General features: G+C 49.4%; 1 protein-coding gene across 1 annotated transcript in view; it reads right to left on the reverse strand.

Moving 5' to 3' along the window:
* Nucleotides 1–26,022, reverse strand: part of LOC149370105 (very long chain fatty acid elongase AAEL008004-like) — an 88,012-nt gene continuing 61,990 nt past the window's right edge. The window contains exons 2-4 of the mRNA XM_089560062.1: nucleotides 11,254–11,699; nucleotides 3,117–3,317; nucleotides 1–826 (exon numbers count right to left, since the gene is read on the reverse strand). Coding sequence (XP_089416188.1) covers nucleotides 626–826; nucleotides 3,117–3,317; nucleotides 11,254–11,658 — 807 coding nt within the window. The 5' untranslated portion in view covers nucleotides 11,659–11,699 and the 3' untranslated portion in view covers nucleotides 1–625. The remainder of the gene's footprint in view (nucleotides 827–3,116; nucleotides 3,318–11,253; nucleotides 11,700–26,022) is intronic.

A 26,022-nucleotide genomic window follows, 5' to 3' on the forward strand; every position in this document is an offset into this window, starting at 1 on the left:
TTTAACACTTTCGTTTCTCTTTATTCTTTCCTCGTGGTAGACAGCCAGCTAGGTTGCTGCGCAGCCATTTGTGCCATGCATGGCTGCGAGTCTACCGCATCATCCCCAAAGAAAAGCTCGGTCCCTTCGAGCCCGCCTTTTCACCAGACGTGCAAGCATAGTCAGACGCTGCTCGGCTGAAAAGACGAGCACTATGTACAGAGGTAAGGCTGCAGGTCGATGTCCAGGACCAACCAAGTGGCACTTGGGTGCAGGGTATGCTGGAAGTCGTACTGTGTTCGCGGTTTCGTTTGACCTATAGACGTATTAAAAAGGCGATAAAAATGATTACCGTTTAACTAAATGTTTGTTTCTCGCCGCACACCGAACGGGAAGAAAGCATAGCTCTCTATAGAGGTCATTTGTTGGTCCTTCGTAGGCCTGCAACACAGTTTTGCTGTCAACCGCCATTGCGTGCGATGCCTTGTGGACGAGGCGGGAGCGGCACTTTTTGTTTAGCGCGAATGAACTTTGAGTCGCATCCAATTTCCGTCACACTGTCCTGGACATCGTCGGTGCACCACAAGAGCCACTGCAGTCCACTGTTCCTGGCCTGCGATGAGTGTGAAGATGGCGGGGTTTTCGTTTAGTCCGTCTTGTGGCTCTGGGAGGTCATGGCTGCCGCCTTTCGGCGCCGGTACGTGTCCAAGTAGAAGGCCCAGAACCAGGCGAAGAAGATGAGTCCCTCCGCGACCAGGATGGTCGAGAAGGCCCGCACGAAGTTGCCCGGAAAGAACAGCGGCAGCGCGTTGTGCACCATGAGCACCACGAACTGCACCAGCTGAACCTGCATGAGGGGCACCACGCCACAGGTGGGTTGGGGACTGTCACAGAGGCTTGCACACCAGCTGGCTGTTACTGCACGTCTTCTTAGGATATGCTCAGGGCCCGTCATCTTTCGATTATATGCAAAGGTGTTTCAGCGAAGCCCGGCATTGATTTTACATAATAGGCGTTTGTATAAAGATGGCTTTAGCGGCAGTAATGCTGGTGATGGCTGACGTCAGCAAAAAGATGGACCACGTCAACTAGTAAGCCAGTTAACTGATTCCATTGACTAAGTTTTTAACTATTCTATTGATCGCATTTTTAACTATTACAGTTAATAGTTGAAGATTTGGTAAATAGAATTCAGTTAGCCGGCTCACTAGTTGCCGTCACTCACCACCACCAGCATTACTGCTGCAAAATAAGGCGCCTGTTCGTAATTACAGATCTGCAGCTGGGTGTCATAAATAACCTCATTAGTTTTATGGAGTTTCGAAAGCGTGATTATGCTTGGTGCTGTGGTGCAAACGCGTCATTTGAAAACTGAGCTTCTGTAGAGTGCACAATACAATTCGCCAGTACATGTCACTCGGGAGGTGCACTTGTCACGTGACTTAAGCCCCAGCCCCACCCAAGACGTAATCGAAGTCTTTCGAACATTTTTTTGCAATTGCTGAATACATTTTGTGGAGTTCCACGTGTCTTTAAGTCATTGTATTACTCATAAGTGTAATGCATGAATGATTTTTAAGCTCTAATACTTTTTCTCGTCGTTATAAAACATTCCTGCTACTTATGCTACAGGTGTAGCCGTGTATCATTGTTTTGAATATTACATTACCTGTCTGCATTGTTCTGAAGTATATCTTTGCCAGTGCTGTCTTGGGGAAAAGAAGCTTTGACTGATTAGGTACAATTTGATTAATTATTCAACATGATTTACCTATATCCTGATGCCCGCCATGCCTGGTATTATTAAGCCGCAAAAGCATCTTTATTCCTCAAAAAGTCTATTAAAAAATGACTGCTGGTTTTCACTGAAACACCGCGGTATTTTCATGCGGGGAGTAAAGATCCAGTGTTAACTACTTATCCAAAAATCTGTCATAAATATAGCTGTTAGCGCACGAATTGCCTTTTGCGGTTAAACTCTGACTTTCCTGTCTCCGGTCCTTCACGAACGGGTCTCTCACTAGTTTTCTCTCATTTTTGTGTGCACGTCCGTCGACGGGATGCAGGAGAACAAATTGATGACCTCTTGCAAGTGAAAAGCAAATGAATACCACCTCTGCGTCACCAAATGGTTAGGCCGGCCGACCGACCTACATACGTCAGTCTTCATTTTTCTTGATAGCAGCACTCTTTAGCGTACAATGTGGGAAGCTCAACTCCATGGCACCGTCATGCTTATTGAGTCCCCTGTGACAGTGGCATAAATTAACCCGTGCCAACCAGCCTTTTATAACTGGCCTTTTAATTGGGTTCACGAGAAATTTGGCGCGTGTCATTGTCGACAAAACTTTACTCTCAGATTCCCGGTCTGGATGCAAAAGCAAAATGTGCTGATTTTGTGGTAATCTTTATCACAGCGTTGTCCATTACTATCTCATCAATTCCTGTGGCTCACTTTGGCTGCGAGGATGGCCTTTTGCTGACCCAACTGATTACCCGTATGCCACTGGGAAAAAGAGGTGTTATTACTGGCTCCTCATGTACACCCGGCCAAATCTTTAACTGGCTTGGGTGTTGCATCGTTAAATGCTCCTGGTAAAAGGTTCTTTTCGGCTACACCGCTGGCATATTCGTGCTGTAATTTGACGCGTGAAATGGCATTTTGTGGTCCCTTTTTGTTCATATAATGTTTGAGTGCAGTACTTGCGTGTTTAAATCAAAGTTATTAGAAACCGTCTGCCACTACCAAGAGCCGAAACAAGCGGGATACGCAGCAACGGTTCTGGTCCATATGGCCTCCTCCTCTGGGTAAACTACTACTACTTTCATGGCGGACAAGTCGTACACCCAGAGTAAGCGCAAATGCGCCAGCAGAACTATTGCGGCGTACTCCGCTTGTTTCGGCTCTTCGTAGCGGCAGACGATGAATATTTCTGATAACTTTGATCTAAACACGCAAGTACTCCACTCAAACATATGAACAAAAAGGAACCACAAAATGCCATCTCACGCGTCAGATTACAGCATGAATATGCCAGCGGTGTAGCGGAAAAGAACCTTTTACAAGGAGCATTCAGCGACGCAACACCCGAGCCAGTTATAGATTTGGCCGGCTGTAGGGAGGGAGGTGAGGTTACCTGCGTGAGGTACCGCTTCCACCATAGGAACGGCTGCGCCCGGGGCCCCAGCGCGGCGAGGAAGTAGTAGGAGTACATGACCAGGTGCACCAGCGTGTTCATGCAAGTGACGAAGATGGTCTGCGCCTGGCCCCCGTACGTCACGCAGATCCACATGTTCCACGCGATGACGCAGTGGTGGACCACGTGGAGGCCGCTCACCTGGAATGAGAGCGGGAAAAACGAAATGGGTGCGGAAGTGCCACGTCGTCGATCGTTTCGCTCGACGCAGTGGAGAGGTCAATTACGCGCGCCCAACAAGCCGCGCAGTTCACGTGAAAAACGTGAGGGAGATGCGCATCCAAATCTCACTCCGAAATTATCTCACGATTCACAGTATTCGAACAACGCGAGAAGACGGCACAGGGCGCGCGCACTATCGTGTCTTCTGCGCGTTCCGACTTTTGCGTGTATCCGCTATGCACCCTGGCCAATCCCACGCCGCGGGTATGTGCCATTAAGACTCAGGACATCATCATCAACATTTTGTGCTGTTTGACTATGATGACTCTTATACAGTTTCCTCTCCGACTGTATTTAACGATCGTTCCTTCTAATCATCGGTCAGCCGCTTATATCTCTAGCAGGGACTGGCATGGACTTGTGGCTGTTGTGGCAACGCCTTGTAAATATTTTGTGCCATAGTAAGACTTCTATTGCTCACTGTGGAAGTTCTCGTGTCGTTGAATGAGTGCTGTCTACAGCCTTCAAGTCTTGAAGCCTTGATAACTGTGCAATTCTATTTCTGTGCACGCATAAATAGCTTGGTTGGTTTGGTTTATTGGTGTTTAACGTTCCAAAGCGACTGAGGCTATGAGGGGACGCCGTAGTGAAGGGCTCCGAAAATTTCGACCACCTGGGGTTCTTGCACTGACATCGCACAGTACACGGGCCTCTGGAATTTCGCCTTCATCGAAATTCAGCCGCCTTGGCCGGGATCGAACCCGCGTCTTTTGGGTCAGCAGCCGAGCGCCGTAACCAATGAGCCACCGCGGCGGGTTAATAGCAGACAGTGAATAGCGAACGTAACCTCTCACGCGAGGCTATTTATTTATCTTATGTATTTTGTGTTTACAGGCACGTCAGAACTTAGACATAATTTTACCTTCAATATCTGCATGCACCGGCATTTCGGAACAACCACTCCACTTAACGCAGCTTTACCTGGTAAGGTTTTATAGTATATTATTTAAATATGAGTAAAAAAAACTTGGTGGTCATGGAGTGACGTTTAGAGTCCCTCTTAAGACGTTTTGAGAAGGTTCTTTCTGCATTAAAGCGCTCTGCCTCGAAATACTTTTTGTGACGCTTTGTAGCGGCCATACAGGTGACCTACTGAAGAGCTAAATTTAACACATGACACCTTCTAAGGCGCTCTCGAAACGTTTCATAAACGTTGAAGAGCACTTGGAGGATGCTGAATAAAAATCCGCAAACATTTTTTTTTTATTTTCAGGAAAACATTAAAAGTGGTTAGGTTTAGGTTAATGGGGTTTAACGTCCCAAAGTGACTAAGGCTATGAGAGACGCCGTAGTGGAGGGCTCCGGAAATTTCGACCACCTGGGGTTCTTTAACGTGCACTGACATCGCACAGTACACGGGCCTCTAGAATTTCTCCTCCAAAGAAATTCAACCGCCGCGGCCGGGATCGAACCCGCGTCTTTCGGGTCAGCAGCCGAGCACCATAACCACTGAGCCACCGCGGCGGCAACACATTAAAAGTGTACAAATGAAATGTGTGCAGTGATTTTGACGTCATATGAGAACATATATATGTATGATCACGCGCTATAGGTATATACAGCAACACACACAAATAAATCTTTTAAAATCTCAGCACCTCTTGGGTGGCCTATGCAGAACTTTCGCTCAGTGGTGCTTTAACGGTATGTTTGGTTTAGATTGGTTTAGTTTCTGAGGTTTTAACGTCCTCGAGGGATTCAGACTATGAGGGACGCCGTAGTGGAGGGCTCCGGTCATTTTCGACCACCTGGGGTTTACCAATTTCGGTGTCCGTCACGTTGGCGGTTTTTCATCCGAGCGCAGAAGTTTTTAGAAATCTGGGCTGGCCTGCAGTAAAGTCCAGCATGAGTGAACCACGTGTGGTGTGTCGTTATGCATGGACTAACACAGCGTAGACGACATGCATGTCCGCTAAACGGAGGAGGGTAGGGTATTCATGTTGTACAGCTAGGTGAGCTTGAAAGAAGAAGGCAAGAGGTAGATGACGAGAAGCCTCGACCAAAAAAATCATCCGCCGCGGTCTCTCAGTGCTTAGAGCGCTCGGCTACTGAGCGGGAGTTCCCGGGTTCGAACCCGGCCGTGACAGCCGCGTTTCGATTCAGGCGAAACGCAAAAGGCGCCCGTGTGCTGTGCGTTGTCAGTGCACGTTAAAGATCCCCAGGTGGTCGTAATTATTCGGCAGACCTCCACAACGGCACCTCTTTTTCTCTCCTCTTCACTCCCACCTTCCTCCCTTCCCCTACGGCGAGGTTTGGGTGCGCACCGAGATCTCTGAGACAATTACTGCGCCATTTCCTTTGCTCAGAAATCATTCGCCAATTTCCTTCGACAAAATGCGTAGCCTTCTCGGTAGCTCTCGCAAAGAATACCGAAGATAGGCCTCAGCGAAGAATCCTGCCTCTCCCCTCGAGGTCGCACAGAGCGCTGCAAGAGGACCTTTTTATGGTTAAGGCCGCTAGTTTCCTGCGATTCAGCGAAAAATCGCCAATTTAAACATTTTTAGTGGCATAGTCTGTTAATAAATAGCAGCACTTCGATGGCCTTGTCTAAGCGTGAGATATATCTGCTGGAAAGCGTGGGAGCCTGTAGGTGCTTACTTTTCGCCAATGGTTTTCCGTTCTTTTTATGTTAGTGGTTTGCGATGACGACGTGAGGCTGTGACGCAGCGATTAGAGATTATTGATATGTGGTTTTCCGATTAAAACAGTCACTTGTAAGTCAGAGCGTGTTCGTGTCTCTCTTTTTCTTGGTCCTTCGTTTTAGTTGCGCTGTTTTCAAATCAAATCAAATCAAATCAAATTTATTTTCCAACAAGTTGATAGTCGCCTGGGCTAAAAGCTGTACAAACAGCTTGACAAAGGTCCTGGAAACCAGTACACAACATAGCAGGAGCAAACAGCAAATTCCAGAAGTTCATTAACATGACACCCAAAATTTTTATACAATGCTTACGACACTGTAGTACGACATGAAAACAAAACAAAAAATTTGATCAATAATAAAATCAATGGAAGAAGCTCGACAAGGCAGAAAGTTTGTAAATGCGAGTGTAATATTTAAAGTAAGAACACATGTATGGATAGATTATATTTGCACGAAGTAGGTTCTCAATTGCTTAGGAGTAAAACCAACAGTGTCTTTATATTTGTTGAGAAAAACGGGAAGATTATGAGCCAAGGATTGTAATTTGTAGACTGTTCTAAAATGTGGTAGGGACCACGTGTCAGGGCATCTAGTGTTTACTATTGCAGTGCGGAGTTCAAGAGATGCAAGCAGGCGCATTCTCTTTTTCGATGCCATAGCTGTTAGCGACATCGACATAAGAGCTACAGTATGATAAAAAAATGACTATTTTACCTTATATGCACGAATATAACGCAAGGGGTGAGTTGGAGAACACAGGAGAGCTTTAGAAGAATAGAAGAAGTATTCATACGATTGTAATGTAATCTCCAACTGTTCAGGGCAAACATAGCCTAGCACCGCCTCCCTCCCCCTCCAAAAAAAAAAAAAAGGAGAAGAAACGCAGACGACCCCCTAAACTAAGTAAGCAGTGAATGCGGCGACACTATTTAAGATACAACGCCGTTTCAGATGCGCCCGCCACGCTCGAGTGGAGCCAAGCCTCCGATGCGTTAATGCACGTAGTCTCCTATGCAGCAGCAGCCGCCCCCACCACCGTGCCGCCGCTACTCGTTTCGAGCTGCCTAGCGCCCGTTTGCACTTCTTTTCTCTCTCCTACTCCCCTCAATTCTTCAAGTGTCTCCTCTTTCTCAACAACCGCACCACCTTCTTTCCACATCTGTAGTCACTTTCTCCTTTGCTCTGATATGCCGCGCGCTTTGTCCAAATTTCGCTAAAAAAAAAAAAACAGGCTTCTCCTAGTGGCTTGTAAGTCTAGTAGTGAAGGCTACTTCAGTTACCTTGACAAGCTCTAAAACAACAACAAAAAAAAGAGGAAATCACGCTATTTTCCTACCTTGGTTCCGAAGAAAACGCGAGGTTCATTCTGAAGGTATATTTGATGTCTCACGAAGAATTTCGTAGATTCTTTGCCTTCCAAATGGGGAATTTAAAATTTTGCGCCGCAGAAAGTCAGGACCTCAGTTATGGCGAGCGGAGCCCAAAAGAAGTGAAACCCACTGATTCTTGTGCCGTGGTGTCACAGATCACAACACGCTTGCACACTGTAAACGACAATGCGTGCCACGTTGCAACGCGCGTAATTTAAGCACGTCACCGTGATCTATGCTTATGTATACAACGACATGAGTTCTATTTGCACACTGTTAATCAACAAAGTTAGCTGAGAGAATTTTGCGATCATTTGTTCGTTCAGTGAACGGCAAATTGGGCTACGGAATTCTCTTAGTTGGAGACCCCAGTGAGAGCCTAACTACGGATAAATGTGCAAGCAAGCTCTTGACGACATGAAAAAAAAAAAAAAATGGAGGAGAACGCGCGCACGTACCGCAGAAAAGAGCAGCTATCTATAAGAACATGTGCTGTTATAACATGACTGTTATAACATGACTGTTAGAACATGACTGTTAGAACATGACTGTTAGAACATGACTGTTATAAGTACTTGCACCGGCCGCGGTGACTTAGTGGCCATGGTGTTCGGCCCTGTTCCCAAGGACGCAATATCGAATACGCCGCGGCGGCCTCATTTTCATAGAAGCAAAAAGGAAAATTTCACAGGCACACCTAACTCCAGAATGTGCCGGCAGTGCGATAGCAGTAGCAGCTGTTGATACCTTTATCGGAAATGACATCACTTCCTTCCAACCAATGGGCGAATTTCATGACCGACGACGCATTCTGACCCCACGGGGCTTTAACGCATTGAACACGTCCACGTGCTCTGCGATGTCAGTGCATGTTGAAGAACTCCATGTTGTTGGAATTAACCCGCAGCCTACCACTAACTTTGGGAGGCTAAACCCCGCACACCATAGCACAAGCACGATTTACGCAGTCTGACTCGTTCCGGAGAAAAATAACCTTGAGCATGGCGCTACCGGCAATCACCACTCCAAGTCGAAGGCGGAAAACCAGCAACTGTTCAAGGACGGATAACGAGGGTCTTGGAATCATCTGGGGCGCAACGAAGCTTCGTCGATACATTTACATGGCCATCCAGCCTCTGAAGGCTGTTAGTGACCACAACGCTCTGTGCTATAGCGTGACAATTTGTGTTTCTGCCAGCTTGCCAGAGCTTGTGGTCTTCCATGCGAAGCATATTAACACACCCCTCCCTATTCCGTTTTCTTGAAAAGCAATTTTGTGAGCAGACTAACAACAGGACACCGCAGAAGGAACACCGCATTTGAAAATCCGTCCTCCTTAGATAATGGTCTGGTAGAAGTACGGCAATGGATTCGAGCTTTAAGTGTTCTTTCAGTGCACATTGCGTGAAGTAGTAAATAGCTATTGCTGCTTTAGACAGCAAGAAGGTACCATTTCCACTGAATTGGAGGAGCATGGTCCCGAAGAATGTCTGTAGCTTTGATTGCTTCTTAGAGCGGTTGTGTATCTGCACCACGCAGACGCGGAAAAATGACATTAGGAGCTTACTGCCACATGTTGATCTACGCTGCAACGCAAACTTCGGGGAAAAGATATGAACTTCGAAGACTTCATCACTAACGATTCCTCCATTACAGAGACGTAAAAAGCTAGGAGATTCCTTAACAAACGCTGATTGCAGCATAATTAAACTGAACTGCTTGTGATGATTTCCCTACTTCCAAAAGGAACACAAAATTGCGCGCTAATGCGCAAACGCATGTAATAAATTATGAGTGTAATTCGCAACTGTTCCGTAACCTGCTAGTGCAGTGCTAAGACCACGGAAATTTTAGACTCTGTCGACATTAGGGTCAACTTCTGCATAAATTTATCTTTCAACAGCTCTTCCGCATCTCTGATAGGCGAAACTTTGATTTCGCTTTCATAAATATAGGACGTAAAGCTGGGAAAGCTGGTAACAGCGCCTTGTGGATGGAACAGCAAAGAAGACACACATGGATGAGCGATGTATGTGTGCCGCACAGACACGAAATGACCCTCAGAAGAATACTTCAGCCGCCGCGGTGGCTCAGTGGTTATGGTGCTCGGCTGCTGACCAGAAAGACGCAGGTTCAATCCCGGCCGCGGCGGTCGAACTTCGACGAAGGCAAAATTCTAGACCCGTGTACTGTGCGATGTCAGTGCACGTTAAAGAACCCCAGGCGATCGAAATTTGAGGGGCCCTTCACTACGGCGCCCCTCATAGCCCAAGTTGCTTTAAGACGTTAAACCCAATAAACAAACAGATCCAAAAGGACTACGCAATCTACCCAGAAGACTATGAGCCACAATGCGCACACTGTGACATATAAACAGACCAGTACCGCATGGCATGGGCCTGTAAAAAAAAACAGAAATAGAAAGCATAAAAGAACCAACTATTGAGCGGTGGGAGGAAATGCTGTCCAGCTGAGACCCGAAAGTTCAGCAAGAGCTGACCGAAAGGGCAAGAGCAACTGCAAGATGCAATGGACTCCCGGAATAAGGGGACCGACCACCAATTTTAGTCCCAATTAAAATGTTTTCATCATAATGTCTCTTTTTTCCTCATTCGTCCTGTTTCACGCTGTTCAATTCACTTTGAAAGTTATGTTCGAAAATACTGTTTCTGCAGTTATGTCAGCAAATCATGCAATTCTGGGAGGTGAATACCAGACTTGTGGATTTAGCATGATTTTATGCCATGACTGTGATAAAGATTTGAATATAAGTACTTGAGAAATTTCACCTCAGATTCAAAATGTTCGCATAAGGTACCGAGCGATGTGGAGAGTAGGAAGAACAGAAGAAACGACTAGACGAGCGCTGCAGCAACCGTGCGTGCCGGCAAGGACCAGATGCAAGCAGTTCAGATATTATGCTATTCACCTGCCCAACACCCTGTCAAGCGGCAGCTGAATTAATCGTGAGAGGCTGCTCGCAAAGAGCAACCTGGATGGCAACCCAACCCAGGCAACGCAAATTCCACCGACAGCAGCACCTGCTATAGCAGGGCAGTGGAGAATCACTTGACCGCTGCATCACTGCTCCAGGAGTGCTAGGAAGACTCCCAGGGATCTACGAATGTAGAGAGTGACCAATTCCGCATATATGGGCATTAACCTATTATCGCTATCCGAACAACTGCCGCCAGTGAAAACTGGGTCTGAACACCGGAACCGAAGTGAAAAGGGAACTGCTAGTTCACCTAATTCGCATTTGGCCTAACTGCACAAATCGACCATCATTTTTTTTTGCTTCCTCGTTACACTTAAAGGCCAACCACTAGCCTGGACACCATCATCCGTGGCCAAGGGCTCTTGTTCCCTGGCACGTGACCACTGACGCGGCATACAACGACGGCGAGCTGTCCCAAGCCGGACAAGAAGCACGCTCCGATTACCTGGCTGAACTTTTTCCTGAGCACGAAGAAGAATGTCTCGGTGATCATACTTCTCACTGACAGCGCGTCCACTCACTGGTCTTTTGAAGAAGAACGAGCCATGGTGGTGGGAAGAGTGCCAAGAGCAGGCCTTCACTACACTCAAGCGGTCCTTGGCCAGAGATGCGGCTATAAGCCTCCCAGACCTAGATTGACCCTTCCTTGTCGAAACGGATGCAAGTGGCATTGACATTGCAATGGTGCTACTGCAGGCTAACCCTGATGCATGTTTCCTTCATTAGCAGGGTTCTCACAGAGGCTGAAAGCCATTGTACTGTACAGGAGTGGGAATGCATTGCAGTGGTGTGGGCAGTGGACAAATTCAGGGCATATACGGACAAGAAGCACGCTCCGATTACCTGGCTGAACTTTTTCCTGAGCACGAAGAAGAATGTCTCGGTGAACTCGAAGATGCGGAACATGAAGTACCACCAGGAGAGGCTGACCAGGCGCATGGTGGCCGGCCGCGTGCTGGCGTCCACCTCCTGCAGCAGCACGCTGTAGCCGTTCTGGAGGAAGGCGAGCCGCACGAACTCGACCAGGAAGAAGGCGCAGTTGAGCACCATGAACAGGTTGTAGGCCAGCACCAGGGGCTGTATGTTGAAGGGCTCGCGGCCCTTCATGGCGCGAGGGCCCAGAACCTTGACGCCGTACACGTAGAGCGCCAGCAGCGCAGCCAGGGGCGCCAGGTCCCCCGTGAGGAACCAGCCCTCGGAGCGCCGGTCGGGCTCCGGGAACCAGCGCTCGCCCAGCGAAATAGACATGGCCGCTCCTCGAACCACGGCTTCGGCGTCGGGACGGAGACCTGCGGAGAGCGAGCATGTCGGTGCGTTTGCTGAAACTGCAACGGAGCGGCGAGGGTGTGGATGCGGCCACAAGGCTCTGTACCACCAGAAACTGAACTTGCTAAGCTGCCTCTATAGAGCCAGAGCAGGGGAGAAAAAAAAAAAACGTACAGCCTCTATAAAAAAGAAGGTACAAGGGGTTCGCTTCTAAGCCATGTAGTGGACTGCCAGCACCGATGGAATTCCTAAAGAAGTATATCCATCAAAATTCGGTTGCATGCTTTCTTTTTGTTATGACGCGTGAGACATTACACTCTTTAAAAAAAAGTTGGTGAAAAGGTAGTAAGTGCAGCAGTTACTAACTCTGACTTCGTTTTACTACTTTTTATCAGCTATTTACTACCATCTTCAAGGTATAGTTAGTAAAAGTAGCCCTTGCTACCTTTTTACTAACTATGGTCGCTAGTTACTACCGAGTTAGTAACCGTTCCTTTAATCCGAAAATAAAGTGAAAGAATATAACGCACAGACTGTCGTGCCAATAAACTGGTTTCGTAATTAAAAATTTCTGCAGGGGCATATGGTTAGGTAGACTAAGCTGTATCTACAATCTCAACTTCATAATTAACGCTGGCATCTTAGCTCAACCGGTACGAGCCACTAGCCCGTAAATGAGAGTCTGATTTACAGAGTATATAAGACAGAAAGATTTCCTTACATGTGCACGCGCAGTGCGCGAGTGTGGCTCTTTCTTAGTTGTGCTTTCCCTGCATTCTGAATCTTTGTGTGCGCACGGTAAGGTTGTTGGTGCCATTACCTCGCATATTTGTACATGTAATGCGCGATAAGCTTAAACCTAAGTATGTGATTTACGGCCAGCACGCTCTGACAGCTCTGTCTGAATTCCCTGAATTAGTCAGGTTGACCATGAAGCTTTTTTATCTTTAGAGTACGCATAAATTTGATAAGCCATGCCAGCACACCATACGATGAATCTAGCATCATATGCGAGTTTCTATTAATTTTCTTAGTAAATACTACTAGCTTCCCGTTACTAACTGTGAGTGGCAGCCGTTGCTAACTCAATGGGTTAGTAACTGTTGCTAACCTTCCCGTTACTAGCTGCAGTTACTAACAGGGTAGTAACATATGTGACATTCAGTTACTACCCCAAAGTTAGTAAGCACTACTACCTTTTTTTATAAGAGTGTACTATACATGAATCACCACGTGGTATTAGCCTACGACCGCTAAGTAACTGATAATCGAATTTCTTTTCACACCTGTTTCAGTTTAGATTTAAACAGTCCATTGGCGGCTATGACGTCGAAGGTCAGTATAAGTCAAGTGAGGCATGATGATAACTGCATTATAATCTCTGCTGGTTGTGTTCCGGCTTTTGAGGTAGGGTGACTTCAGCGTTGTAGTGAATTAAAACGACAGAGCAGTGATTATATTGCAGTCACCTTCATGCATCATGTCACCTGTAGTGACCTTTGACGTCATTAGCCATCACTAGGCTGTTGAAACCGTAACAAGCGAGAGAATAAATTTTATTTTAAATTATTTAGTGGTCGTACACGATTACCACCTGGTGATCCGTTTATAGTAATGTTTTACGCATCATTACAAACAAGAAAACACGCAACAGAAAATTAGGCGTCTATCCGCCTTTAAGTTCCGAAGCGGCGGAAAAGTGAATTTTGGGACATTTTAGGGATTTGGAAGGCTGATAAATGCAAGATAATATTCACTGCATGGCCAAGATGGAAACTTTAATTATTGGCTACTTGATGATGAGAATAATAATTTTCCAACACTAACTCAATGTCGCCCTTTAATGGTATTGCTCTCTAAACGATTTAAAAGCTTGCAGCACCTTGGAACACTTATTTTACAGCATCCATGTGGGGATCGCAATAAACAGTATGCCGAGCGCTTCAAGCGATTCAATCTACCACATGCAGGCTGACTGGACACATACGCCTTGTATGGGCGCTCTTACGGAGAATCAACGAAGCAAAATGAAACTAACCCTGTATACCAAGTGACACCGATAAAATAGAAGATTATTTTTTATTCATTGAGATACACTTCAGCGTAGATTGAGATCTGGTTGGTTGGTTGGTTTATGGGGTTTAACGTCCCAAAGCGACTAATGCTATGAGAGACGCCGTAGTGGAGGGCTCCGGAAATTTCGACCACCTGGGGTTCTTCAACGTGCACTGACATCGCACAGTACACGGGCCTCTAGAATTTCTCCTCCAAAGAAATTCAACCGCCGCGGCCGGGATCGAACCCGCGTCTTTCGGGTCAACAGCCGAGCACCATAACCACTGAGCCACCGCGGCGGCTTGAGATCTATTATTATGACTATAGTATTACCCTAGCATTGAAGGACTATGGTATCACTAAACCCGACAGCAGCTTTCAGTATATTTCGAGGTAAGGTACTCACAACTGTCGACCTGCATTGATGCTCGAGAATGCAGAATGGTCCCAAAGGGTACAGCCTCATGCGCTGTGTTTGCTGCAATGCATGGCGCTTCATCGACTTATATAGGAGACAGATATCCTGCGCGTGCCCAACGCGTGTCTTTGCGAAACATCGCCCGCCAGTGTGGCAACGTTGGCAGCACATCCTACTGCGCCGTGCCCAGTTGCTTAACCAAGCAACAAGGACATGAGTTTTCGGCACACGTCAGGTAACGCGTGCTGACGAAACTAGTCCGCTGACAACGACTACGGCATTCGTAACGACCCCTGAAGCTACCTCTGGAGGTTATATGGATAACTATTATATACAATAGTGTCACGTAGTAGTGAGTGCAGTCCGGTGAACAGAAAAACAGCGAGAATGTCTTCGAAACGAAACTCTTTATTTGGGCTGACTTGCGCTCGCAAAGAACTGAATCACTCGGCGGCGGCGTAGCAACAAGCGTGCTCGGCGGTCGTCGAACTGAATGCCCGCAGCTGTCGGCCGCGCTCATTTTAAAGCTGATAGCGAACATTCGAGATAAAGCTTGGAAAGTTACTAGAACATTCTGGCGCAAAAGTCGAATCGGCTCCGCCGGGATGCGATCAATCGAGATAAATCTAGGCGCGTCTTGCGTCACAAACGAAGCGATAAAGCGGCGTGTCGGCAGTCTTTAAGCATGAACAAACAAACACTACAAAACATTACAAAGACTCGCGGCATTAGCACACATGACTCATTGGCGGCTCTCGCTGAGGCGTGGCATCGCGCACAGCTTTCAGGGCGCTCGACAGCATCAGAACCACAGGTGCGGCGGTGTGACCACTCGCGGCCGGCGCGTTGGCGTCTGCGCCGATGACGTTTCGGACGTCGGCATATTTGAGCGTAAAAGACCTGCAGTGCATTTCCGTCGGCACAAGACACGTACCGCTTGGCTGCGGGCGCTGTGCATGCGCTCGCCTCCAGGAAGGGCGGAAGCGGAAAGATGAAAGAAAAAATGACCACGCCTGATGCGTAAATCGCGAAACTAGACGGCAGATATTTAAATATTGCCGCATTTGCAGCGCGAGCTCTCTTTGCCACTTTCACCGAGACAAACGTGACGTCACCGCGGATAGCAGGTCACGAAACCATGCTCGCCGCCCATGCCTCGCGCATCGTGCAACCATAGAGAAAGAAAGTGTGCAACCTTCGCTGGCATCGGGTGGGTGCCGCGTTCGTAAGACGCCACTAAAGGCTGCGAAACGCCTCTAGGAGTTCTCGAAATGTCTGTGTAAGGGTTATACGTAATTATACGGGTTTTAGGTTATAAATCAGGTTCATAGGGGTTACAGATAACATAGCAGGAGCAGTAGCAGTCTCAGAGGTATAAGAAGGTATAGGAGGTATGAGAAGGAGGTATTAAGGAAGCGGTAAAGCGTTCAGATATTAAAAAAAGTATTTAAATTGAAATTGTTTAAAGAAATTTAAAAAAGATTTAAAATGTTCACGGTTGCTTTTGCTGTTTCGCGGATTATGCAACGTGGCATAAGCGTATCCATCTTTTATAATTCTCTGCACCTTTCACCCCTTCCTTATCCCTTCTTTCTCGGCTTGGTCCAGGCATTCACCCACTGTGAGACCGCTATCGCACCTGATGACTATAAGCACAACACCTATGCATAAGCGCACACATCGCGGCTTCGACATATCGACGACGCTCGCACCTCGATGTTGATGCTCGGGTTGAGGACGCACAAGAATTAGGAAGGCGTGGCGTCAGTGGCAGGCATAGAAATTTGAACAAAAAGAACCGCATGCAAGGTGTTTCTTGAATCTTTCAATCACACTTATTAAATGCTTAACTGCTTATGGTACTCACTGCTTGAAAAGTAATCGTTCAGAATATATGCGATCGAGTTCGCGCCTCCAAGAATGAAAGCAAATCAGGACGCGAGTACCTTACAACGAGTCGTTGTCGCTTCCCCGAACAATCTTCATAAAAACCACGTTGAACCTTTTAAATTTAGCCGCGGCTGCGTTTCGATGGACAGCGAGCAGCAGCGAGCTAGCAACGACTCCGAGCCCCCATCTATCCAACAAAGCCTACAGAGTGCGTGGTGGATGTTCGAGTTTGACAGGACCGCGGTCAAGCTTCGACACCCGTTCCCACCACCACCAGGACAGTAGTGCCGCCAATTCAAAGAGTTGGGTGATGGGAGGAAGATTACGAGTGGGTTTATTTACATTTTTACAGCAGTGAGACTGAAGTGAAGCTCCTCTGCCGCATTCGTTGTCGACTTTTATACCCTTCTTGTTCCCTAAAGTCCCTAGGTTGAGGACGCCCACGCCGGAGTGGGAGGGGCCTAGAGCTTTCACTTGGGCGCACAAACACAACACCGCACTTAGGGTCACGCCCCTGTCACGTGTTCAGTCCGAGGGAAAGAAGGTTGCCATCGAGGCGTCGACTGCGGTAGGTGGTGGTTTCCGGCCAGCCGAAAGTCCCGCGGGTCACCGACATCTGTTGTTCATCAAATGACACCCGCCGCTCGAAGTCGGAACGCGGTGTCGCGAAAAGGCCGGAAAGTGGTCCCTCGTCCTTGGAGATGCTCGAACGATGCCCGCCAGCCCGTCGCGGTGCTTGGCACGCCAAAGAGCCACAGGAAACAGCGTCCGTCTCCCCGCGGCGGCGGCGGCTGCGGCGGCGGCGGCGGCGGTGGCGTTCGACAAGTGCAGACACTTCGGAAAGGGGGTCTGGTTTTGCTTAAACTTCAGCCCCTTCGTTTTGGTCTTGCACTCCGACCGGGCAAACTCCATAATTGGAAACAGCTGTCACTGGGTCCTTTCCGGGCGGTCCATGTCGGCAGGCCCGAAAGTAATCACACTGAAGTTGCTCGCAGCCATATACAGTAGAAACAGGTGTGCTGGCTGGTTCCAAACGAGACCCGCTGACGTCGATCTCAACAGCTTGTAGTATGGAAAACTCTTGTGACGTTCCGTGCGTGAGCTACCAGGGCCCATACCTTCGGCGGAATTTTCTCTGTGCTCAACCGTGAACAATCAACAAGGCCGACAACCTCGCGACGACCATGGGAAGTGGGATGCTTGGAATGCCCCTCCGAGCCTCAGCGGATTAGTGTAGCAGGAATGTCTAGGGCCATTGTCAGCAGTAACCCCAGCGAAATTCCTTGAGCGGAGGTGACCACTATAGCGGCGAAGGCCGGGGACGTGCCGGAGGTATTGTCCGAGCGACCACAGCAAAGGCGCCGGCGGGAGGGAAAGCCAGCCAAATTAGGCATGCCTGGCCGTACAAGGACAAGAGAAAAAAAGCTGCCGGCGGGAGACAAACGACATTCCAACGAGGGATGTCGGGGATGCCGCAGGGCGCCGCCGTTGAAAGGAGGAAGAAAGAAACATTCCAGTCGGGAAGACAGGAGATCGGGCGTGGCCGGCGGAGCAGATATAGCTGGCGAGTGCGGACGAAAGGCAGGCAGAGGACGAGATCGTTCACGAAAAAGGGTCCTTCAGCGCCGAAGCCGGACGGCGCGCAGCTTCTGCCAGCCACCGACGGATCGCAACTCCGGAGACCATCCATCGCCCCCATGACGGCGTCGCCACGTAAGCTAGGACACCCCAGCCTCTGATGTACCATGTATAATTATTGATTACAGCATTTTGTTTAAACTGAGCCATACGGTGTCTTCTTGCCTCTCCGTCCCGTGTGGACCTGCGCATTATGTGGGGTCGTCACACTGTGACATTGAGGAAAACAGGAGGAGTCTCGAGCAGTGGAAGGCAGTACTTGCCAGCTCGGACCTCTCGATCCAGCTTCTTCTGGTGAAGAGAACCTGGCGGGCAGTAAGCGTCCTTAGACTCCCAGACATGATAGAACCCCCCCGCGCTCCGTCCCTTTAGACTGAAGAGATGAATGAAATGTTTCTGTGTCCAACTCTGTCCTCGTTTTCTGAGCGCAGTTTTACAGCGCAGCTGTTAAGCACCCGTTCCTTGAGCAGAGCGTCGGTGTTGTCGGCGTAACCGGCAAAGCGAGCGCAGGAGGGGGGTTAGCACGAGCCGGATTTAAATTAATACGATAGTGGCGCGTCATAATTCCTAGCTCATCTCGCGGGGCCGATGCGCCGCTGTTTACATGTCCCACATCAAGTCTGGCGCGCTCAGTGCACGCGGAGGAGAAGAACTGCCACTCCCATCTTAAGTGCAGTTTGAATTGTAATACGGCTGATGGGGTAGTGTGCAACCAACGCAGGAAGGGAGAGGGGTTGCCTCCAGAGCCGTTTCCATTCACCGTGGAAGTCCGTCACGGTGCCCCAGAGGTCGTTTTAACTGATAGAGGCACAGCATTTACATCAGCCCACACAATCAGGAAGTTATGCGGCTCAGTGGCATCAGTCATCGTAAAACCACTGCCTACCGCCCCGAAACAAATGGACTCACTGAGAGGCTCAATAAGACCATTGCCGACATGATTTCTATGCACTTCGACGCTGACCGTAAAAACTGTGATCAGATCTTGTCTTTCGTCACGTTCGCCTATTAATACTGCTCTTCAAGAGACGACGCGTTTCACGCCGTTCCGTTTGGTGCACGGTCACGAAGCCACGACTATGCTCGATGCCATGTTAATGCCAGATGTTGCCCATCCCTCCGTCGCTGGCGCTGGACAGCTCGTTCGGCACGTAGAGGCTACCCGCCAGCTATCTAGACAGCAAACCCGTACCCAGGAAGAGAGCGGCGCTCAACACTACAGCCTATATCACCGGTCGGTGCTTTACCATTCTGGCGATCAAGTTTGGGATTGGACACCAATCCCTCGGCGGGGTCGCTCCGAGAAGCTTCTGCGTCGCTACTTCGGCCCCTACGAGGTAATGCGCAAACGTTAACTACGAAGTGCTCGCGCAAGAGTCTGTTCGCTCCTCCAGGCGGCAGGCGGCGTCCGAAATCGTACACGTCGCCAGGATGAAGCCCTACCGCGCCCGCTAGGACTTCTTCAGCCAAGTCCGGCGCCACAGACTCTGTTCCGGCTCCCCGTGATTTCGCACCTCCTTGCATCTCCCTGCGGCATCGGATCGATGCCGTTTCAAAGCGGAGGAGCAATGCCACACTGTTGGCCATTTGTTGTTGCCTCAAAAACGTTGGCCATTTACTGGCGCCACCAGCACTGGTAGCACCCGCTGGTCTTCCTCGTCTTCTTCTGCTCGAGCGTGGGTTGGATGAGAACATCTTGATTAAATCTGTGAATTGGGCGTGTTGGTACAAACTTGAAAATAATGGCAGCAGCGCAAAAAAAAAAAATTCAGGGGGCACTTTGGCTCTCTAAAGTGTTGCAAGGCGCACTGTTTGGCATTCACTGTGAGACTGTATGAGGTATGTAATGTGGTCACTCACGGACCCCTTACGCCACCTGTCGGAGCGGACGACAACTATTTTATTAGTTGTCGTCTGCTCCAAAAGGGGGCGTGAGGCATCCGTGGGTGACCTTATAGCGCCCGGCGACGCTATAAAGCGCCGGCGCTGAGATCGGCGTTACAGCGCGCGCTAGAAGAAAATAAAGATGGACAGCGCGTCCTCGGCGCTTACTTCATCCCCCGAATACAAGCATCTTCTGCACCCTTGGAGCAGCAAAGACTGGAGTTCGCGCAGACTGGAGGTCTCTTTCACGCGTTTGCGATGCCGAGTTCCTCTGCTAAATTTCTACCTTCACAGATCTGGTCTGGCGGTTTCTCCACTGTGCCCATTTTGTGCCGAGCCTGAGACAGTGGATCACTTCCTGCTGTTCTGCCGCCGATTCTCTTCTTTGAGGAGGCGCCTATTAGAAATTCCGTTTCATCAGCTGGGTCTGCCTGTGTCCACTGAGGTTGTTCTTTCCTTTGGCGCTACTTCGCTTGGACGAAGCAACAGGAGTGCGCGCTGTGCAGTTCAAAAATTTCTTTTAGAAACACAGCGACTCCCATGCTAATATTTTTTTTTACTTTCTTTTCTTTTCTGTTTTTTTCTTCTTTTTTTCTTCTTTATTTTTTTTAATTTTTTTTTTCTATTTGTTTTCATTTTTCTGATTATCAAACTTTTAATTTATTATTATTATTTTTATTTTTTCTGTCTCTCTTTCAGTCAATACAAAATTGAACCATTCCAGATGTTGCATTCAAATTTGCTCATAATGCCGCCCTCCCATCTTCGATCTCCCTGCTAACAGGTCCCCTTTCGTTGCGTCGTCCAATCTGTCAGGCTATACCCTATTAATACTCCTTTTTCTCTAAAACTCTTAATCATTCCAACAGTTCACCGCCTGTGTCTTGGCCACTCCCCCGTAGTGGGTATGTGCCATTCTACTTGAGGCCAACCAACCAACCAACCAACCAACCAACCAACCAACCAACCAACCAACCTCGGGGCGCACGCCCGGCACGGGCAGTTCGGAACTAGAAGCCTGCCACGCTGGTCATCTTGTTCTGGTGCTCCGCTGCGACCAAGCCGTCGGCGGGTGGTTCGCCCAACTGGAGGCTGCGATGTACCTGAACGGCATCACCATCCAGCCGTTTAAACACGCAGTCCTTTGCGACATCCTCCCGCCCGACCTCCTGCGTCGGCTCACCTACTCTGCCTTCGGCTGCCGGCCATACGATGAGCTGCGTGCTGCCGTCTTGGCGGACTTCGGCGCCTACTATGTTCCGCCGCCGCTCTACGACGCAGCGGACCCGTTTTCGCCGCCGCCAGCCTCTGGCCCTGCACCGGCCTCGCTCGCGCCCACGCAGCCTTCATCAGAACCCGGCCCGCCTCAGCAGCCGCATCGCCGCCACTCCCGTCCAGCGTCTCCGGCCCAGCTTCTTTATCACCGACCGCACCAGACGCTGCCGCATCACTTCCGGCAGCACATCCTGCTACCCCGGTTATGCTAGCAGCACTGTGCGACGACTCCACGGCCCCAAGTCCGCACTCATTCCCTCAGCAGCTCGGTGAGGTGCCTGGCCCACCGCGGTTTGCCACGTCAGCGAACTCGGCGACAGGTGCGCCTCGCGCCACCCTGTTCAGCGCCTCCGGCCATACCGCCTCCCATAAGGACGATACAGCATCTCCGTTACAGCACGACGAGCAACTTCTCTTATCTGCAATAGTGCCGCCGTCAGTCGAGCTCTTCCTCGACGTGTGCCCCACTCCGCCAACTTCTGTACCCTACTGCGTAGCATCGCTGCCAGCCGAACGCTTACCTGCCGCCTCGTCACTCATTCCGCTAAAGTCGTCAGTCACTGACCTGAGCGATCGTGCTAAAGGCGAAGTGAGTTTGTCGCCACCGCAGCATATGCTACATACCAGCCCCACTACCCCGGCGGCCACACCGCCTGCCCAAGAGGCCCCACCCCAAGCCCTCATTACTGTCAACCGCTTCTCGGAGTCTGACCCTGGCAGCTCGATACTGTCGCAGCAAGCGTCTGTTTTGGTGCCTGACTTGAGCCACCTTCAGCAGCGAATGGTCGAGCTACCCACACCGAGTAGTGCGGCAGTTGTCCATCCAAAAGCTGTGTCTTTTGCTCCCAGCCAGCCATCTGATGTAGCAGTCTCAGCTGCATGGCCTGTCACTGCAACAACCTTTTTGCAGCCACCTACCGCCGACCATGCTCACACGCGCATCATCCCTGGCCAACCGCTCCGGACTGTCGATCCCGCTTCACCCAAGCACCTGACAATGAGCCCTGCAACTTCCTCCGCCATCGTCATGGCTCTCACTGTTGTGTCGACGGTCACACATGTGCCAAATACTGTTAGAGCTGCCGCTGTCGCAGCACAGCTGCATTCAGTCCACGGAGCCGTTTCGCCCGCTCCAGCGCTTGTGACGACGTACTCGGCGCGCCAGATTCCCACCGACACCGGCTCCAACGTTCCAACACCGACGACACTTGTGTCCGCGGGCAGCACTACAGTCGGTGACGGCCCGACCATGGCCTTCCCTGCCCCCATGTCCTTTGTCAACTCGGCACCCAGCATCATTCGCCCGTTGCGAAGCAGCCAGGCTCGTACACCTGAGCCCGCGCACTCCACCCGACGGCTCTTCCCGGCACCTGACATGAACTTACCGGACTCTCCATCTCTGGCTACTCCATCTCTGCCCCGTCGGCGCGCTAATTTCGCCGTTCCGTCTAGGCGGGGGGCCCTATAGCGCCCGGCGACGCTATAAAGCGCCGGCGCTGAGATCGGCGTTACAGCGCGCGCTAGAAGAAAATAAAGATGGACAGCGCGTGCTTGGGGCGCACGCCCGGCACGGGCAGTTCGGAACTAGAAGCCTGCCACGCTGGTCATCTTGCTCTGGTGCTCCGCTGCGACCCCGCAAATACTCAACAACCTCATTACTTCAAATCCGTGCACTCTGACGTCATAACCATTTCGACCAACCGAAAAGCGTGACGCCTCTGCTGACAACCTTCTGTCGACAACGATGAGGCATTAAAGGCTTTCGCCTTAAAAAGGGGACAACGGACGAAGAGTAGACAAGGACGAACGCTGGCGTCCTTGTCTACACTCCATCCGTAGTCCCCCTTTTTTGCACCGCTGTTATTCTTTCTAAGCATGAAAACACCTCAACAGCTGCGCTGATAATTCTTATCGCCGAGAATCGTAATCATCGAGTGAGTTTTTTTCTTATCTACGACAAAGCGGCGTGGCTGTGCCCTCAAGCACAGGCACATGACGCGATGTGGAACTGCACCCTATAAGAAATAGGTCCCAGCAAATAGGTCGCCGTCGCTAGAACAAGCGTTAACCCTGAATAGCGTCCGCTATACAGCGAACATGCTGTGTATTCAAAATGGCAGCTGAAACGGTCTGTATTTTCGCAAACAGAGCGCGCGCAACAGTCCAGCAGACCTATACTGTGAGAACGGAAATGCCACGAATGCAGGTCGTACTGAAAGGGGAAAAAAGTGTTTACAAGAAGAGAAAAATAAACACCTGGACATAATTTCTCGCTTCAACCTTCTGTATATTCACAGGGCATATATAGCATAGGCACTGATCAACATCGTCAATATAACTCACCTGCAGTTTTCACGACGCACAAAAAGTTGATTGGTATGTGTGGGAAGGTGATTGAAGGAGCAAACAAGAAAATCGATCAAGGTTATTGCCAGAAAATAGGCCTAGTCAGTAAAAGATGTACTGTATAGTATACAATTTTGAGGAGGCAATTGCCGCGAACAGTCGGAGAGATCCGCATGCACGAGGCTGAGGAAGAAACAATACATTTTTTTTAACATATTAGCCACCCCGGTGATCGTTCAACGCAATAATGTCAATTTGTGCGCATTCACAGGTTTGAAGAAGAAGAAATTAACATCATTGAACGGGCCGCCGCGGTGGCTCAGTGGTTATGGTGCTCGGCTGCTGACCCGAAAGACGCAGGTTCGATCCCGGCCGCGGCGGTTGAATTTCTTTGGAGGAGAAATTCTAGAGGCCCGTGTACTGTGCGATGTCAGTGCACGTTAAAGAACCCCAGGTGGTCGAAACTTCCGGAGCCCTCCACTACGGCGTCTCTCATAGCCTTAGTCGCTTTGGGACGTTAAACCCCATAAACCATAAACCAACCATAAACCATCATTGAACGCGCAACAGAAAGAATGGAAAAGAAAACTGCTCCAGGCTACAATGACTTCTAGCGTGTACTTGAGCACCATGAATTTCCTTCACGGATGGCGAGATTAAAATTCAGGCGCAGGCGCACTAAAGCTGAATGCGAGGCACGAGCGATTTCGCTTTGTGTCCACGGATGTATATAAGTTTGAAATGCATGTAATGAATAATTGTTATTTCGTTCACGGTTTGTCTTGTAATTCCTGGTCGATCCTTTCGACGCAGAGTGCAAAAAACAGCTGCACCTACGTGTTGCTTGGAAAAAAAATAAAAGAATAAAAGTCAGCTCATTGGAAGACAAATTGAACTTAGAAAAGCGCAATAAAAAGACAGGGACAAGAAGAAGAAGCACGCAGGACAAACGCTTGTCCAGTGTACAAGCGTTTGTCCTGCGTGCTTCTTCTTCTTGTCCCTGTCTTTTTATTGCGCTTTTCTAAGTTCAACATGTATTACCAACTCGCCCAACTTTCTGCATTGCTGGAAGACAAAGTACCCTTGAACGCTTAAGAAAGCGCTGTCTCGGAAACGTGAATAAAAATCGACAGAACCTTAAAATCGCAGTCCTGAACTAAGCATAGACTACAGTGATGCTGACGCAGAGCTGCAGTAGTTGTCAGGCTTAGTCTCGGGGCAGTTTGGCACCCGCTGACCCCGCACGGCAGTGCGAGACTGTCGCTCCTGAGGAGAAGACAGCGCGTAGTGTCCGCCGATGTTCAGGTATGTCCTTGACATTCACAGGAGCGTGTCCGGAAAACATATTACCGCACTATCAACGCGCAATTTGACTCTGCAGCGTCGTATTTCTTTTGTTTCGCAGGCGTAGAGTACCTATGCAAAAGAACCAAGAAACATGACTCTAGCAACAGCGCACCTTGATTACTTTGGCCGGGGGGTGGGGGGCAAGGACGCTTGCATGGATCTGTAGCGGCACCATGAGGGTCGGCAGCGCATTGGAATAGTGACTCTATACACTGGAAGAAGATACAGCTCCGTCCGTGCTTGCACCCAACGCGAGCAGTGACCTTGAATGAAGGAATCAGTTTTCTTTCCTGGCAGCATCGCAGTCAGTCGCTGCCTGTGTTCGCCTCGTACTCTTCTGGCTGACATAATTTCATATAGGCAGCAATACAATTCCATTAAGGAAGGGTGTCAAGCACGGAGACACGATCTCGCCAATCCTATTCACCGCATGTTTACAGGAGGTGCTCCGAAGCCTGGATTGGGAACAGAGAATACTTAACTAATCTGCGATTCACTGATATTGCTAAGTCATTCCAGACATGAACTGCAAAGCATGATCAATGAGTTATAGAGGCAGAGCAGTACAGTAGGTCTAAAAATTAATATGCAGAAAACCAAAGTAATGTTCAACAGTCACGGAAGGCAACATCAATTCACAATTGGTAGTGAGGTGCTGAAAGTGGTAAGAGAAAACGCCTACTTAGGGCAGGTATACCGCAGTTCCGGATTACGAGAGTAAAATAACTAAATCAATAAGAATGGGGTGGAGCGCATTTGGCAGGCTATCTCAGAACTTGAATGGCAATTTACCAATATCCCTCAAGAAAAGAGTGTAGAGCAGCTGTATCTTACCGATACTCACCTATGGGGCAGAAACGTGGAGGCTAAACGCGCAGCGAGCTAAGGAAAGGATTATGAACGTTAAGAGGCAGGAAGCGGGCAGAGTTGGTGAGGGAACAAATGCGCGTTAATGACATCCTAGTTGAAATCAAGAGGAAGAAGTGGGCTTGGGCAGGGCATCTAATGCGAAGGCAAGATAACCACTGTTAAGGGTAACGGAGTGGATTCCAAGAGAAGCCAAGCGTGGCAGGGGGCGGCAGAAAGTTAGGTGGGTGGATTAGATCAAGAAATTTGCGGGGATTGGGTGGCCGCAGCTGGCGAAGGACAGGGTTAATTGGAGAGACATGGGAGAGACCTTTGCCTTGCAGTGGGCGTAGTCAGGCTGATGATGATGATGATGATGAATCACATCTTCCGAAATGCCGGCCCACGGGCGTCTTTGCATTTTGCTTCGACGGGAATGCGGCCGCCGTGGTCGGGGTGGACCACGGCCTGAAGAGCAAACTTAACCCTTCTATGGTGTTTCGACGTAATATCGACACTCCCAAATAACTGCACCCCCTTTTCGCGCGTTTGTAGCGCTATGGGAACGAAAAGAGGGCAGTGGGTTGACGGCTCGTGGCCCGAATTTTCTACACACGCGTCGTGCTCACCGCTTTTATCAAACGTTG

The sequence above is a fragment of the Amblyomma mixtum genome, chromosome 1 (genome assembly GCF_055824585.1).
Source record: "Amblyomma mixtum isolate Tamu chromosome 1, ASM5582458v1, whole genome shotgun sequence".
Classification (NCBI taxonomy): Eukaryota; Metazoa; Arthropoda; class Arachnida; order Ixodida; family Ixodidae; genus Amblyomma; species Amblyomma mixtum.